This window comes from Bison bison, unplaced genomic scaffold (genome assembly GCF_000754665.1).
Source record: "Bison bison bison isolate TAMUID 2011002044 unplaced genomic scaffold, Bison_UMD1.0 scf7180017864371, whole genome shotgun sequence".
Lineage (NCBI taxonomy): Eukaryota > Metazoa > Chordata > Mammalia > Artiodactyla > Bovidae > Bison > Bison bison.
Genome location: NW_011494943.1, coordinates 8329574 through 8346553, shown reverse-complemented (window position 1 = coordinate 8346553; position 16980 = coordinate 8329574). Strand labels below are relative to the sequence as shown.

Sequence of the window (16980 nt, the reverse complement as noted above, 5' to 3'; positions counted from 1 at the left end):
ACTTGAATATTTAAATTATTTTTATTTCTCACTAATATAAATAGTAACTAAATCTTGGGGAAAATTCTTACTTCCTGAGGATAATCCTATTAGTGGAATTGTTGGAGTAAAGGGATAAACATTTTTAAGGCTTTTGATTCTTACTAATAAATCTATCTTCAGAAAGTAATACAAGGACTATATTCTTAACAATGTGGTCTTATGTATTTAAGTACCTACAGCCTATATACTGAGAATTATTTATCTTTGGAAATTTAATAGAAAACTTATTAATTTGCATTTCTTATAGACTTAATAACTTTTCTTTGTTTATAACTTTTTTCTTATGCCTTTCTTCAGTTCAGTTGCTCAGTTGTGTCTGATTCTTTGCAACCCCATGGACTGCAGCACGCCAGGCTTCCCTGTCTGGCACCAACTCCCAGAGCTTGCTTAAACTCAGGTCTATCAAGTCGGTGATACCTTCCAACCATCTCACCCTCTGTCATCCCCTTCTTCTCCTGCCTTCAAGCTTTCCCAGCATCAGGGTCTTTTCCATTGAATCAGTTCTTTACATCATGTGGCCAAAGTATTGGAGTTTCGGCGGATTCATTTTGATATATGGCAAAACTAATACAATTATGTAAAGTTTAAAAATAAAAAAATAAAAAAAACTAAAAAATAAATAAAATAAAATAAAATAAAACAATGTATTGGAGTTTCACCTTCAGCATCAGTCCTTCCAATGAATATTCAGGACTGATTTCCTTTGGACTGACTGGTTTGATCTCTGTGCAGTCCAAGGGACTCTCAAGAGTCTTCTCTCCAACACCACAGTTCTAACGCATGCCTTTCTTATTGGTTCATAACCCTTTATCATATACTTTAAATATTTTCCCCGCCATTTTAATTTCATTTGATTACTGTGAGAGATCAAAATTTTATATTTTAGGTAAAAAAGAGCATACTTTCCCCTTACTGTTTGACAGACCTGTGAAAGGCTTTCCTCTACCAAATTAATTTCTTGCAGTTACTACTATGGTTTCATTTTTACATTTAATCTACATGGAATTTTAGTATAAGACGGGAAGTACGAGTTCACACCTCTCCCATGCAGTCGGCTGTCTGGCCTTGCTTTAAGGCTCTGTTACAGTATTCCATGCTCCTTTATGAACGCAGACCTGCGTCCAGACTTCAGTTCCAGTGCTGCCCGTATTCCAGTGTTTTCAAATGAATTCATAATAGGTTTTGATATTTACTAGGGAAAGTTCTTTTTGAGAATTTTGTTGGCTATTGACAGATGTTTATTCTTCCAGAGGAACCTTTTATCAGGACCAAAAAATAAATTTAAAAGTTCTCACTGAAATTTTCTAAAATTGCATTAAACATATACATTGAGCTGAGGAACTTACGTGCCTTTAAATAAGCAGGAATCCTTTCTACTCAATACCTACTATAGCATCAACTGAAGGAATATCATGATTAATAAATGAAACATTGGCTCGCAAGCAAATTAAAGCCTGGACACTCTTTTCCCTTTCTCTTTGCCTTTGGCTTCATTGCCACCTCCTAACTTCACATTGCTCCCCAACTGCCAGGAACCATTGCCCAAATTTAAATTTTCTTGCCCTGTGACACCTTATATGTCTTATCTTTATTAGCTGCTCCCTTCCTTCTCCCCATTCAAACCTAACAGCCCAATATCCTATTACTACCAAACCCTACACTAGGTAACCAACCAGCTCCGTGATAAAAAGCATGAGGCCCTCACTGTGTTAGTGTCTCATTTTACAGAGAAGTTGAGGCAAAGCTGATACAACTATCTAGAAAGTACATCCTGAATCTGGTTAATATTAAGAGACATCCAGGGCGGCGGGGGCGGGGGGGTTCAGAGCACAGAGGCTGCATCAAGTCTTACTGAAGCTGGATGAACCAGCCCATAAGCCTGAAGGTCATCACCCTCCCTTTGCCTGACTTCATGTTCACCAAAGAAGCCAACATGTCTTTCTAGGCCTCTCATAACAAGAAGGAAATTCCTTGTTTGACCTTGAGTAAATAATTTTGCCAAAGCCTCAGTTTTCTTTTCTATAAAATGGAGATAGTGATACATATGTATTATATGATACTCACAGATTTGTCATGAGAACAAAATAAAACACATCGAGAGGTTTAGCCAGGAAGAGCCCTCAACAGATGAGGATAATTGGTTTTACATGATACTGGGTTACCCGAGCCTCTGCTCTATTCTAAGGAGTGACAAGCAATGCTTGAAGAAATGGTCTGTGTCCTCACTTCCTCCTATAAACTCCTAAACCTCTGCCTCCTCCTCCTCAGACCTCCCTCACACATGCACTCAGGTAGGGCACTGAATTATTCTCCATCCCTCACAGGCCTCATGTAAGAGATACTTATTGAGAAGACAAGCGGATTTCAGAGCAGTATACCTAGAAATGTGAAAATACTGGGGTATTGTCAATGCAAAGCTACCAGAGAAAGGGGGAAAGTTATTCCTGAACAGTTCCTGCACTTCAGATACAGAAAATACTTACTAAACGCATCTACTGCCTTTGTCATGTTGCTCTGGGGAGACCTGAAAAGATAAAAAGAAAAAAGTTTTCCCCAGAAAACTGAAAAAGAGAACAAACCAAAAAATGATCATATTTTCATTTAAGTCTGTAAAAGCTCTGTGCTCTATGTGGTCTGGTAAACACTTCAGTGGCCTCAATGCTCCCTGCTCCAAGGTGTCCTTGCTTCAGAGACTGTGGGTAAAGTGCTACTTGGGTGGCCCTTTATTAACCACAGAACATGATTCTCTCACATTAAATTTATGACACAGAGTCATGCATGTCTTTTTCAGAAATGGTACTTCTCTGCACACTCTACAGCCTATCAAGAAAATCCCAAGCACTGCAATGAAAAGCCCTAGCCACAACCAGAGAAAGCCCACAAGCTGTACAAACACCCAACCCAGACAAAAAAAGGAAAAAAAGTTTAAAAGGAAAGAAAGAAATGATACTTCAGGCAGGACAAAAGTCTCCTCTACCTTGCTGTTTCTAAACTGTAAAAGCAAATCGTGAGGGCTCAATTCTCCACCACTCCAACTACGTAAAAAATTACTGTGGTCCTTCAGTGTTAAAAGCAACACCGTCACCGGCTACACAGGTTTGGGCGCAGTATCACCGACTGGTTAAAAACGCGGGCTTTGAGGCGGAGTCTGGCTTTGCCACTTATTAGTTGTATGGTTTTAGACAAGTGGCTTCATTTCTCTTTTACTTTTTCATTTATAAAACAGGGCCACTATCACTTACCTGTGAGAAGGAAACGAGATACAGTAACTTAAGGGTAAGTGTTTGCAGGTCATGGTAAGAGAGTCTGTAAGAAATTACACTTCTTATCCTATCAGCCAAGTCTACTCCTAGATCTTGAAAAGATATCGTTTACAAACAAACCGAAAGAAAAAATCTAAAGGAGAGCAGGTGACTTAAATTACTGACACAAAAAAGGTAATATGTTTTAACCAATAGGAAAACATTTTCCCCCACCATAAAAACTCAAGCCTGAGGGAGGCTCAAGAGGGAGGGGACATATGTATACCTATGGCTGATTCATGCTGATGTATGACAGAAACCAAAACAACGCTGTAAAACCACTATCCTTCAATTGAAAATAAATTAAAAAAACAAAAAACAAAAAAACCCACACCTCATGCCATCCCTGGAAGCGAATACTCTGTAGACTCTATTTAATGATGCTACCCTCACCTGGTACTTGGATAAGATCGGGTGGTGGTGTTTTAGCCGCTCAGTCGTGTCCAGCTCTTTGTGACCCCACGACTGTAGCCTGCCAGGCTCCTTTGTGATTTCCCAGGCAAGAATACTGGAGCAGGTTGCCACTGCCTTCTCCAAGGGATCTTCCCAACCCAGGGATTGAACCTGCGCCTCCTGCTTGGCAGGTGGATTCATTACCACAGAGCCACCAGGGTGGATATACTATTTCACACTCCAGGCCCCAAATAAGTAGGAACTGATGTGTAGGCTATAGACTATTGAAATATAATCAACTCAGCTAGTACTCTGCTGTAAATCATTCAGAGTGGACTCCACTTTATGGTACCTTTAAAGTCAGACCCCACGCATGTCCTCAGTGCCTTCTGATCACACCAAGAACAAAATCCAAACTCCCGCCATATCCTGATGCAGTCATCTCTCTGTCCGATGCAGATGCTCCTACTTGCACTGTGCACATCCCGCGGGCCCTCCGGTAGCCATCACACTCCCTTCCACACCTGGCCTTTGTTGCAACAGACATCAGCTGATCTTCACACCTTCTCACCACCCAGCTCTCCACCACCTCCCCCTCTCTCACTGTCTGGCAGAACTTACTCTGCTGTTTTCTTAACATGCATGGTGACTACCAGCCCATCTACAACTAAATTTCATAAGAAGAGGGACTTCTCTGTCTTGCTCATTACTTCTTTCCTACCTTTTGGAAGATGGCTAGTGCATGCATGGTGCTCTTTATAGAATAAAGACATAGAAGTTTCAAGATTGGGAAGACAATTCAGGGAGAGAAAGATCAACAAGGTGGAGCAGAACCACTCAGCACTGCACCTTATGACAGGTACATGATCCCTTGTCTAGCAACGAAGTTCCATGAACACAGGGATGGACTGTATTTGTCTTCACAGCCCCTAACATTTGCTGAATGAATGTTGAATTTTTGTTAAGTTTGTGTCATTCATCTTTGGAGACCACTTCTCCAATATCCATTGGTTTACGCTTTTAAAAATATGTGATATATATACATATGTATATTCATATAAACACCTCTCTTTTGCCTGGAACAGTGCAAATTCTGAATGGTTAATGATCCTGTGACTGGAGAATTTTATGCCCTTTTGGGGGTTTAAAAAGGCAGCACAGAAAGTTCAATGCAAAATTTTTAACAACAGATAAAATTCTGTAAGGCAAGCTTCACAATGTATCAATTCACATAGCACAAGAGTGGTAAAGACTTCTTATTCCCCTTTCTTCAAATCTAGATGACGACCTGCAGAGAAATCACCTGCAAGGTTTTAGACAGTTTCACTTACAACTTAAACAGGCCCCTGCTTTCAGTGGCAGGACCTGGGAAAGGGGCAGAAGGCGCCACGCCTGGCCTTGAAGATGGCAACCATCAGCCGCTGAAGCAGCCCAAGAACCAGGCCGAGAGGATGGATGAGGAAGATAAGACATTCAACCAAAAACGGAAAGAAGAGGTCTCGGGGAATGGCCCCCTGGCCACAAGTGGAATTAAGAAATCTATTAAAAAGCAAAGCTATTCCTTGTGCCTGAGGAAATAAAGGCCCTTAATTCCATTCCTGTCTAAACATCTGGATTTCCAGCTATAACATCTGTTGCCACCTATAGCTAGAATGAAGTATTGTTTTAGAGCCTGCTATACATTTAAAAATAAACTTTTGTAAAAAAAAGAAAAAGTAATAATAAATGGGACTTCCCTGGTGGTCCAGTGGCCAAGACTCCATGCCCCCAGTGCAAAGGGCCTGGGTTCAATCCCTGGTCAGGAAACTAGATCCCACATGCCACAACTAAAGAACCTAAAAAATCTTGCATGCCACAACTAAAAATCCCTGCATGCTGCAACTAAAAATCCTGCATGCCACAGCTAAGATTTCACATACTGCAACTAAGACCCAGCAGAGCCAAATACATAAGAAATATGCTCAAGGTTATTCACAACTTTTAGAAAAACAGGACTAGGAACTTATTTCCCTGCAGGGATTATGTCAGTGGAAACTACCATCACAGGTTAGTGCAAAATCCAGAGCGTGGGTGTAACCATGGCTAATCTATGACGACTGCTGGTGGCCTTGCCACTCACTTGTACCACATGATCAGAAAATTTTAAGCCTGGATCCAAGAAAGTGACTGAGGACTATTTTCTATTGAACTTTATGAGCCTATATCCTCAAACATTAAAACACAGAAGATGTCTGCTGAACCGAAGGAGGAAATTGAGGCCCAGAGAAAGTCAGGGGAACATTGCTACTGTCCAGGGTCATACAGGAAGTGACCTGGGATGAGACTAAAATCCCTCCACAAACCTTTTAGCTACCTCCCCCACCTCTGTCTATCTTCCTTTCCCTTCTTCCTCCCTGACAGCTCCTCTTTATCTTCTTTCTCTGCTTATTTGCTTTAAAACTTTCCCCTCATGTCTGCCCAATACTGGATATCAGTTAGGCCTATAACAGGTTTGTAATTTCTAGACTGTATCTATTCAAAATATAGCTTAAAATAAAAGGAATGTTTCCAATTTCTTACTCATTGATGTCCAAGTCCTGGTCATCAGAAGATTCATCTTCTCCCAGGACATTTTCAGAATCTGGTTTCCGAATGAGAAAGAAAAGTACTGTTCCCACAAGGCTGATCACCGTTAGGGCGATAAACACTGTTCTTCGGTCACTCTCTAGGGAGAAAAACGAAGATGAAAGTAGATAGCACTAGCCACACAAACAATTCCAGAGTCAGTATCATGTTCAGTATTTTGTTTATAACTATTTACATACTTTATCACTAATTTTATTTTACTGCATCAGTAAAAACCTAGGACAAAGAGATAAATAGGATACATCCACCTGTCTTTCAGTTAGAGAAATACTAATAAGCCAAAAGAAAAACAGCATAAGAACTTAATCATATTCTTTTAATCAGAGTATAGACAAAACAAGTGAATTAAAAATTCTTTTGACAACTGATTAGTCTACCCACACATGCACAACCTTCTCCCACACTTTGAGATCCTACTTGAAGTGCAGTCATAAGCTGTAAATCCTAGTATAATAATATAATCCAAGGGAAGATATTAAAAGCAAAAATCTGAGAGGACTTAAGAGTACCAACGTTCACTAGAACAATCTGAACCAAGCATACTGGGAATTTTCATGGAACTGCTATTTCGCTTTGAACGTATCTGAATAAAGCACAGTGAATAAAACAAACCTGATATCTGAGTTTTCCCTTGCCAAGCAAAATATATGTAGAGATTTCCAAAGAACAAGCTGGGGGAAGAAAAGGAGGGAGAGGATGTTGGGAAGTTATTTTCATATTTATGGGCTTTAAAATAATTTTTCCATTCCTTGTTAAAAAAAAAAAAGAGAGAGAGGCCTACATAACGAAGTTATCTACCTGCCCTAAGTCATTTAAAAGTATCGACTTCACCCTCTTTCTGAAAAACTCAACTGACCGAGGGAACTCAGTCTCCTTCCACGTGACAGCAACCTGATTCAGAACCGGCTTCCAAAGACCTGACTCACTTTGAAACATGTGATGTATTGGAGTCTGAAAATGACACCCAGAAAACAAGTTTACTCTACCTCTAAAATTCTGTATTTTAAACAACTGGTGAAAAGATCAATGATTTAGTTATCTGCATCTAATCAAATAATTTAGCACTTTCCTAGGGAAAAAAATCAGAGTGGTAAAGAATCTCCCTGCCAATGGAGGAGACGCAGATTCTATCCCTGGGTCGGGAAGATCCCCTGGAAAAGGAAATGGCAACCCACTCCTTTGTTGTATTCTTACCTGGGAAATCCCATGGACAGATGAGACTGGCAGGGCTACATTCCTTGGGGTCACAAGAGTCAGACAGGACTGAGTGACTAAACAGCAACAGGGAAGAAATCATTCACTTACACTCCAGTTTCTTAACATACAACCCTTAAAACGATATTCGTATTTGTTAAGCCTTCAGTTCAGTTTAGTCGCTCAGTTGTGTCCAGCTCTTTGCAACTCCATGGACTGCAGCATGCCAAGCTTCCCTGTCCATCACCAACTCCTGGAGTTTACTCAAACTTCTGTCCATAGAGTTAGTGATACCTTTCAACCATCTCATCCTCTGTTGTTCCCTTCTCCTCCTGCCTTCGATCTTTCCCAGTGAGTCAGTTCTTTGCATCAGGTGACCAAAGTATTGGAGTTTCAGCTTCAGCATCAGTCCTTCCAATGAATATTCAGGACTGATTTTCTTTAGGATGGACTGGTAGGCTCTCCTTGCAGTCCAAGGGGCTCTCAAGAGTCTTCTCCACAGTTCAAAAGTATCAATTCTTTGAACTTCTACACCGTTCAAGCATCAATTCTTCAGCGCTCAGCTTTCTTTATGGTCTAACTCTCACATTGATGCATGACTACTAGAAAAACCATAGCTTTGACTAGACGAACCTTCATTGGCAAAGTAATGTCTCTGCTTTTTAATATGCTGTCTAGATTGGTCACAGCTTTTCCTCCAAGGAGCAAGCATCTTTTCATTTCATGGCTTCAGTCACCATCTGCAGTGATTTTGGAGACCAAAAAATAAAGTTTCTGATTCCACTGTTTCCCCATCTATTTGCCATGAAGTGATGGAACTGAATGCCATGATCTTAGTTTTCTGAATGTTGAGTTTTAAGCCAACTTTTTCACTTTGCTCTTTCACTTTCATCAAGAGGCTCTTCAGTTCTTCTTCGCTTTCTGCCATAAAGGTGGTGTCATCTACATATCTGAGGTTACTGATATTTCTCCCAGCAATCTTGATTCCAGCTTGTGCTTCATCCAGTCCAGGATTTCTCTGCATATAAGTTAAATAAGCAGGGTGACAGTATGCAGCCTTGACGTACTCCTTTCCTGATTTGGAACCAGTCTGTTGTTCCATGTCCAGTTCTAACTGTTGCTTCTTGACCTGCATACAGATTTCTCAAGAGGCAGGTCAGGTGGTCTAGTATTTCCATCTCATTAAGAATTTTCCAGTTTGTTGTGATCCACACAAAAGCTTTGGCATAGTCAATAAAGCAGTAGTAGATGTTTTTCTGGAACTCTCTTGCTTTTTTGATGATCCAACAGATGCTGGCAATTTGATCTCTGGTTTCTCTGCCTTTTCTAAATCCAGCTTGAACATCTGGGAGTTCATGGTTCATGTACTGTTGAAGCCTGGCTTGGAGAATTTTGAGCATTACTTTGCTAGTGTGTGAGATGGGTGCTGGTAATGCTTCCTAAAGCCCACCTGACTTTATATTCCACGATGTCTGGCTCTAGGTGAATGATCACACCATTGTCATTATCTGGGTCATGAAGATCTTTTTTGTATTGTTCTTCTGTATATTCTTGCCACCTCTTCTTAATATCTTCTGCTTCTGTTAGGTCCATACCATTTCTGTCCTTTATTGTGCCCATCTCTGCAAAGATATGTTCCCTTGGTACCTCTAATTTTCTAGTCGTTCCCATTCCATTGTTTTCCTCTATTTCTTTGCACTGATCACTGAGGAAGGCTTTCTTATCTCTCCTTGATATTCTTTGGAACTTGCATTCAAATGGCCGTATCTTTCCTTTTCTCCTTTGCCTTTAGCTCCCCTTCCTTTCTCAGCTATTTGTAAGACCTCCTGAGACAACCATTTTGCCTCTTTGCATTTCTTTTTTTGGTTAAGCCTTACCAAAGCCAAAATTTTAGGCATTTAGGATATGAGGGTAAATCCTCAGGACAGATTCCATGATAGCATGTATGCCTGTTGTTGCTTTTTACTGCGGAAATATATAACATGCTGTATCCTTCAGTGTCCATAGAGTTAGTCTCTGTTTGAAAATTTAATTGTTAACAGTTGTCAAGTAGCATAACTGGGTGGGAAGGACATGGCCTTTGGAATCCACATGACTGGATAAGTTACTTAACTTTTAGTTAAGCTTTTGTTATCTAATCTGTAGAATGGAGATAATGCCTTCTTATCACAGGAGACTGTAACTATTATTGAGATTAAAGAGCCCAGTAGTATGTACGGTGAAGAAGATCGCTCAGTCGTGTCCAACTCTTTGCGACCCCATGGACTGTAGCCTACCAGGCTCCTTGTCCATGGGATTTTCCAGGCAATATTACTAGAGTGGATTGCCATTTCCTTCTCCAGGGAACTTCCCAACCCAGGGATTGAACCCAGGTCTCCCACTTTGTAGACAGACGCTTAACCGTCTGAGCCACCAGGGAAGTCCAGAAGTATATAAGGTATGTACAAAGTATGCATGCCTGCAAGTCACTTCAGTCCTATCTGACTCTTTGTGACCCTGTGGACTGTGGCCTGTCAGGTTCCCCTGTCCACTGGTATTCTCCAGGCAAGAATACTGGAGTGGGCGTCATACACTTGTTCCACAGGATTGAACCCAATCTGCATTGGCAGGCGGTTTCTTTACCACTGAGCCACCTAAAGTATAGCAGATGCTATATACATTATGGTTAATATTATTTTCCATTTGCTAATCATAAATTTCAATGAGGTAGATCCATGGATCTTTAAGTAATCCCATAAAATTTTAAATCTCTATGACATGTACCTAGGAACTTAACTCATGTAAAAAGAAGATCTGAGTTCTCAACACAATCGGGATCTAAAAAAATGGTCTGACCAAAGAAAAAAAAATTATAGGAAAGATGGAGCCATAAAAATTATTACCTAAATTGTAAGAGTGCCCAGAAAATTCCACTGTTTCTCCCAATAGTGTGCTCATCTGAATTTATCGTCAGGCAGTTTCCTTGTGCTGTCCAAAGTACTAAAATTCAAATCAAAAGTTTATCAAGGGAATGAAAGCATTTAGCTTTATATATTAAACATATAAACAATACTCTTAGACTCAGAAAATAGAAATCAAAATGCTTACCAGCAGCAGCAATTCCAATGAAAACAGAGGCTGTGTAGAAGGACCACGGGAAAGGCTGGATAAAAACGGCAATGTACATGCTAAAATATAACAGGTCAACGTATTACAGTCAAACAATACCTGAAACAGAATGTCAATTATGCCTTCTAGGAATCAATTCTGAGGGATCTCTTCTTTCAAAATTCAAGCTGTAAAGGGCTTCTCCAGTGTTGGAAAAAAGAGGACAAGTGTCATTTCTTAACTTACTATTTCAAATTTGTGAACTCAGGCATTGAATAAAGGTTTGCAACTGGCCTTCGCCAAAAAGCTCAGCACACAGTGGGACTACAGTTCTGTAGCCCAGAAGAAATTAAATTCCCATTAATCTACTTGACACAAAATAAGATTATTACCTGAGTTCTTTTCAAGCCTATAGAAAGAGATTTTTGTATATTATATAGTCGAAAAAGAAAAGCAAATATACACAAATCCCATCACTTTAAAACAACAGTACCGATAAGCATCAAGTAGAAAGCCAAACCTCTAAAACACTACCTATAATCTATTCCAACCAAGTCAGCAAGTTCAAAGCACAAGTTTACTATGTGCTTGAAAGAAGCTGAAGGCATTCTAATTAAATGAAAGAAAATGGGATTACTTACCTGTAAAATAAACCACTAGCAAACATAGAGAGTTGAGGTCCTACAATGGCAACCACTGATGGTGTAATCAAATTTGAAGCAGAGAACACTCCATAAATAATTGCCATGCTGCACACGTAACACACAAAAGGGAAAAAAACAAAACTCTTGAAACACTGTCTCAAAGCTCAATTTTTTTCAAACCTAATTAGAGTCTACAGTTTGTTTGTTTTTTGTTTTTGCAATAACCACTCAGTCTTTAGTCAGAATTTATAACTACATCCTTACATTAAATGTCACATTAAAGTTTTCACTTGTTTAAAATACTGAAGTCCTGTCAAATGAAAATAATTAGTCTGCCTTGGACAATATGGTTTTTAATATACCAGTGAATTATTATAGCAGCTAACACACCCCATGAAGAACATACTATTTTTAATGGAAAAGAGAAGTGAAATACAGAGGGGTCAAGTAACTTGTCAAAACTGCAGCTGGACAGCTAGTCAATGGTGGAACCAGAATCTCATCCCTGGGAATCTGATTCCAGAGGCCCTCATCAACCAGTCTGCCCTACAGATTTAGCTGACAACTCCTGGCAGTGGCATGAAATCTCACTGCTATAAATAATCATGTAGCTATAACTTGTTTAAACCAGAATTCATTTAACTCAACGTAATGGCTCACTCTTGAGAGTCCCTTGGACTGTAAGCGGATCCAACCAGTCCATCCTAAAGGAGATCAGTCCTGAGTGTTCATTGGTAGGACTGATGTTGAAGCTGAAACTCCAATATGTTGGCCACCTGATGTGAAGACCTGACTCATTTGAAAAGACCCTGATGCTGGGAAAGATTGAGGGCAGAAGAAGGGGATGACAGAGGATGAGATGGTTGGATGGCATCACCGACTCAATGCACATGGGTTTGGGTGGACTCTGAGAGGTGGTGATGGACAGGGAGGCTTGGCGTGCTACGCTTCAGTTCAGTCACTCAGTCGTGTCCGACTCTCTGCAACCCCATGAATCCCACCACACCAGGCCTCTCTGTTCATCACCAACTCCCGGAGTTCACTCAAACTCATGTCCATCAAGTTGGTAATGCCATCCAGCCATCTCATCCTCTGTCGTCCCCTTCTCCTCCTGCCCCCAATCCCTCCCAGCATCAGAGTCTTTTCCAATGAGTCAACTCTTCGCGTGAGGTGGCCAAAGTACTGGAGTTTCAGCTTTAGCATCATTCCTTCCAATGAAATCCCAGGTCTGATCTCCTTTAGAATGCACTGGTTGGATCTCCTTGCAGTCCAAGGGACTCTCAAGAGTCTTCTCCGACACCACAGTTCAAAAGCATCAATTCTTTGGTGCTCAGCTTTCTTCACAGTCCAACTCTCACATCTATACATGACCACTGGAAAAATCATAGCCTTGACTAGACAGACCTTTGTTGGTAAAGTAATGTCTCTGCTTTTGAATACGCTATCTAGGTTGGTCATAACTTTTCTTCCAAGGAGTAAGCGTCTTTAGTCACTTAGAAAAATGGACCTTAACATTCTTATACTCTCAAGTATTATACATAAGATCAGGTTTAGGTTAGATAACAAAGAACCAAATAAGAAGAGTTGGGGAGGGTGGGAGGAGGAGCTGACCACAATCTAACATTTAACCATAGAGAAATTAAGAAATCTGTTTGTGTTTATACTGAGTTACAGTCCCAACTTCAATCACAATGTACTAGTGACCTATGAAGAACCTTTCACTTCATTTTCTCCACCTGTAAAATTGCTACTAAACACCTTAACTGAAATCTAAAAGCTCCTGATGACAGTATATTAATAATTATGAAATTAGAAAAACAGGAAGACCAACAAATATTTCAAGAGTCTTATAAAACATCCTATTTAGGATTGGGAAGATGTAATTATGACAATACCTGAGTGTTTATTAAATGCCAGCCACTCTGCTAAGTGCTTTACACACATTAACCTGAGCAAGGAAGCTGATCACATAGAAGCAATTTCCTAAAATACCACAGCAATTAAGTTTTGAACCTCATTGTCTAATTCTACTTGAAAACTAAACTCATCATCTTTACCACATTATGTTCCCCTAAACAGTCTAGATACAGAGAAGAAAAAACAATCCAATCACAGTATCTTATGTTGTCCGTGACTTTTAAGCAACTTGTAGGATATACAAAGTAGAACCAATCATACAGTACAATACCTGGTATATCCACTGCCGTGAAAATCTGTACTATTTAGGCTCCTGATGACAGTTTGCTGTGTGGAAAATAAAACTAATCAATGAAAACGTTTTGTAATCTCCCTCCCCCTCAGAAAATCTGTCTCCAAGTAGTGAGAATAAAGTAAAAATTCAAGATGCTGGATACTTAATACAGAAATCCCAACAGGAGAGAAGGGAAAGGACTACAGAACGGAAGGCAAACCAATGGCAGGCAGGTCAGGTGGGGAGGGCTGAAGATCATCTATAACTAGGCTTTACGTTTATTCCCTAAACTGTCCAAGTACTAATATAGTCCTTAATACAGATAACAAATAAATAGGTCAACATATAAACTCCAAATCAGATCAGAGAAATAAATGACCCCACTAAGAGATGTCTGACACATGAAATCAAATCTTATCATGGAAAACGAGGAAGTGTTAGGTGACAAAATAAAAGGTGCAACTTAAGTGTACTATTAGACATAACATGATCATTTTTGGAATGCATTATGACAAGCACTGCAAAGGAGGGAGAGAGAACAAAGTCCAACTCACCGCTACATTTCCACAAGTTTGAAAGGCGGTGAAGATAAACATAAAGGCAATTCCTAAAATAATGATGTTGAAAAGCTTTTTAGATTCCGGGGACATTTTGGTTCAACTCTGCTGGAGGTCAGCAGTAGCCCAGGGCAGTCACTCAGCTCTCCTCCAGGCGAACCCACTGCAATCCTGGGAGAAGAAATGAGATGGTGAGAGGAGGCAGATCCAGGAGCAGGGCAGCCAAGCTGTCAACTTCCAGGTCTTGGAGTAGAATCCGGGGCTTAGGGTGAAGTTCTCCCCACAGGCTTAGCTAGGACCTTCCTAGCACACGATTCGAGTAGGGAAGGACCCAACACCCTGAGAAGAGCAAAGAACGTTGCTGCTCCAAGTTGAGAAGCCAAGAGAGAATCAGGAGTCAAGGGCGAGATGCAGCAGCCGGTACGGCCCCGCCGCCTTGCCCTGACTCACCTCAGGTCAGGCGACCCAGTCACCTGACCGCAGCCGAGACGCCGGCCGCTGGGCTCGCTGGGAATTGTAGTCCAGGGCGGCCGGGGAAGCGCAAATTCGCGGCTAGGGCTCCCGCATCCGCTCGGAGGGAGCAGGGAGGACCTCAAAGGCTCCGGAAAGGCGGGGGCTAAAAAGTGGAACCCAGCGAAGGAGTCAGGAATTGAGGAAGGAAGCCTGTAGGCCGCGAAGCCGGTCTGAGGAGACAGAAACACAGAGGGGCAAGGTGAAGGAATACCCCTTGAACAGTGAAGGCGGAGGTTCCAGCAGAAAAGCTGCGAGATTAGAAAGTGGCACGAAAAGAAGGCGGAGCCCAGCAGGGGAGCCCCTCCCTTTCCTCCGGTCACAACGGGCCTCGCAGCCGGAAGGAGCGTTTCGCGGGCTTTCCAACTGTCGGCCAATCCCGCTCCCCCTCCCAGCAGCAGTGACTCCGCGCTTTTCGACCCGCCCGCCTACTCTGCGCAAGCGCGCCGGACAGGGGCGGGGCGCGCGGCAGGGACGTTGAGAGGCGGGGTGAGATGAGCCAATCAGAAGATTCATTTCCGGGTGGCGCGGGCGCCATTTTGTGAGGAGGGATATAAATGGGCGCTGCAGCCACCGCCGGCCCAGTTGCTTCTCTGGTGGAGTCGGTTGGGCCCTTCTCTTGTGGACTTTTCCAGTTCGGCCTTTCGAAACGTCTGCACGCGGAAACCAACCGCCAGGAAAGAGGCGCGGCGTCGAGCCGAGCTAACCTGAGGAAACCGCTGCCGCTGCAGCCGAGCGCGTGGGCCCGCCGGGGCATTAGTTCGTCTGCGCGAAGCCCCGGCCCGACTTTCCAGAGCCATGAGTTACGGTCGCCCGCCTCCCGATGTGGAGGGCATGACCTCCCTCAAGGTGGATAACCTAACCTACCGCACCTCACCCGACACCCTGAGGCGCGTGTTCGAGAAGTACGGGCGCGTCGGCGATGTGTACATCCCGCGGGACCGCTACACCAAGGAGTCCCGCGGCTTCGCCTTCGTCCGCTTCCACGACAAGCGCGACGCCGAGGACGCCATGGATGCCATGGACGGAGCCGTACTGGACGGCCGCGAGCTGCGGGTGCAGATGGCGCGCTACGGCCGCCCCCCGGATTCGCACCATAGCCGCCGGGGCCCCCCGCCCCGCAGGTACGGGGGCGGCGGCTACGGACGTCGGAGCCGCAGGTAAGCAGGCGGGAGTCGCGGCCGGGGCTCCGGGAGGGCCTGGCTGCATCACAAAGGCCTACGGGGACACGTGGTGGCGGTCGGGCCGAGTCGGCGGGGCGCGGGAGGGCGGGGACCCGGCCTCGCGACCAGGGAAATGGCGTCTGGGCGTCTGGCGGCGAGATAATGGCGGCCTGGGCGGGCGGGAGCACGCGGGCGGGGCCGCCGAACCCTGACGCGCCGCTGTCCCTGTCCGCAGCCCTAGGCGGCGTCGCCGCAGCAGATCCCGGAGTCGGAGCCGGTCCAGGTCCCGGAGTCGATCTCGCTACAGCCGCTCCAAGTCCCGGTCCCGCACTCGCTCAAGATCGCGATCCACCTCCAAGTCCAGATCGGCGCGAAGATCCAAGTCCAAGTCCTCGTCGGTCTCCAGATCTCGCTCGCGGTCCAGATCCAGGTCTAGGTCCAGGAGTCCTCCACCCGTGTCCAAGAGGGAATCCAAGTCCAGGTCGCGATCCAAGAGTCCTCCCAAGTCTCCGGAAGAGGAAGGAGCGGTGTCCTCTTAAGCAAATGGTAAGGTTCGCGCGACTCCGAGACTTCACGGCCCGAATTCAGAAATGGGGTTTGGAGTAGTTGTTTTGTGCCGTATTAACATAAAAATGGCTCCTGATGTTAGGAGTACTGCTCTGAGCTAACTCAGCTTTGGGAGTTATACTGAAGAGGGGTCTGCAGAAAGGATGTGTATAAAGCTTAGATAATGGCTGTTTCATGAACTGTTTTGAGACCTATTAATGAAAATGACTATTTCTTGCTGTTTTTATCCAACGTCTGCATTTTCCCCTTTAAAGCTGCGGTCTCCTGTTTGATAAAAGAATATTGGCCAGTATTGCAGATTTTAACTGATTTGGCTGATCCTCCAGGGACCAGTTTCTGTGGGCGTGTATTGGAGCAGGTTTGTCTTTAAATGTTAAAGATGCACTATCCTCTTAGAGAAAACAATCAGTTCAACTATTGTTGTACTGACTGGGACTTCATATTCTAATGGATGTGGCAAACGAATTGCGAAAAAGAAGCAATGAACTTTTGGAATCAAAAGTTTACAGGTATTGATTGCACTGGGTGGGGAAAGGATAGTGTGTCTTTAACTCTCAAATTGTTTGGTCCTATTTTTTAAAAGGAAAGGGCCCTAAGTAGCTCAGATGTTAAAGCATTCTAAAATGCCAATGGTTTCATTTGAAAACTAAAAACTTAAAATATACTGACTAATTGTTTTGTTTGGATACAGCCCAACCCTCCCCC

General features: G+C 43.1%; 2 protein-coding genes across 7 annotated transcripts in view; one reads left to right on the top strand and one right to left on the bottom strand.

The window, feature by feature from the left end:
- The window catches only part of MFSD11 (major facilitator superfamily domain containing 11), a 28759-nt gene extending 13790 nt beyond the window's left edge, over positions 1–14969 (bottom strand). The window contains exons 1-9 of one of the 2 annotated variants that reach the window (XM_010856230.1): positions 14760–14969; positions 14033–14206; positions 13476–13531; positions 11285–11392; positions 10644–10723; positions 10439–10535; positions 6975–7033; positions 6297–6441; positions 2526–2566 (exon numbers count right to left, since the gene is read on the bottom strand). In XM_010856230.1, coding sequence (XP_010854532.1) covers positions 2526–2566; positions 6297–6441; positions 6975–7033; positions 10439–10535; positions 10644–10723; positions 11285–11392; positions 13476–13531; positions 14033–14128 — 682 coding nt within the window. In that variant the 5' untranslated portion in view covers positions 14129–14206; positions 14760–14969. Of the gene's footprint in view, positions 1–2525; positions 2567–6296; positions 6442–6974; positions 7034–10438; positions 10536–10643; positions 10724–11284; positions 11393–13475; positions 13532–14032; positions 14207–14485 lie in introns of both variants that reach the window. The other variant, XM_010856229.1, reaches the window with a different exon arrangement.
- Positions 14970–15083: 114 nt separating this feature from the next.
- The window catches only part of SRSF2 (serine/arginine-rich splicing factor 2), a 3971-nt gene continuing 2074 nt past the window's right edge, over positions 15084–16980 (top strand). For 2 of the 5 annotated variants that reach the window (XR_826734.1, XR_826732.1), the window contains exons 1-3: positions 15084–15705; positions 15944–16254; positions 16530–16633. Coding sequence is in view for 1 of the 5 variants with exons in the window: in XM_010856222.1 (XP_010854524.1) it covers positions 15344–15705; positions 15944–16247 (666 nt within the window). In the remaining 4 variants the exon portion in view is untranslated. Of the gene's footprint in view, positions 15706–15943; positions 16255–16529; positions 16646–16826 lie in introns of all 5 variants that reach the window. The other 3 variants (XR_826733.1, XM_010856222.1, XR_826735.1) reach the window with 2 other exon arrangements.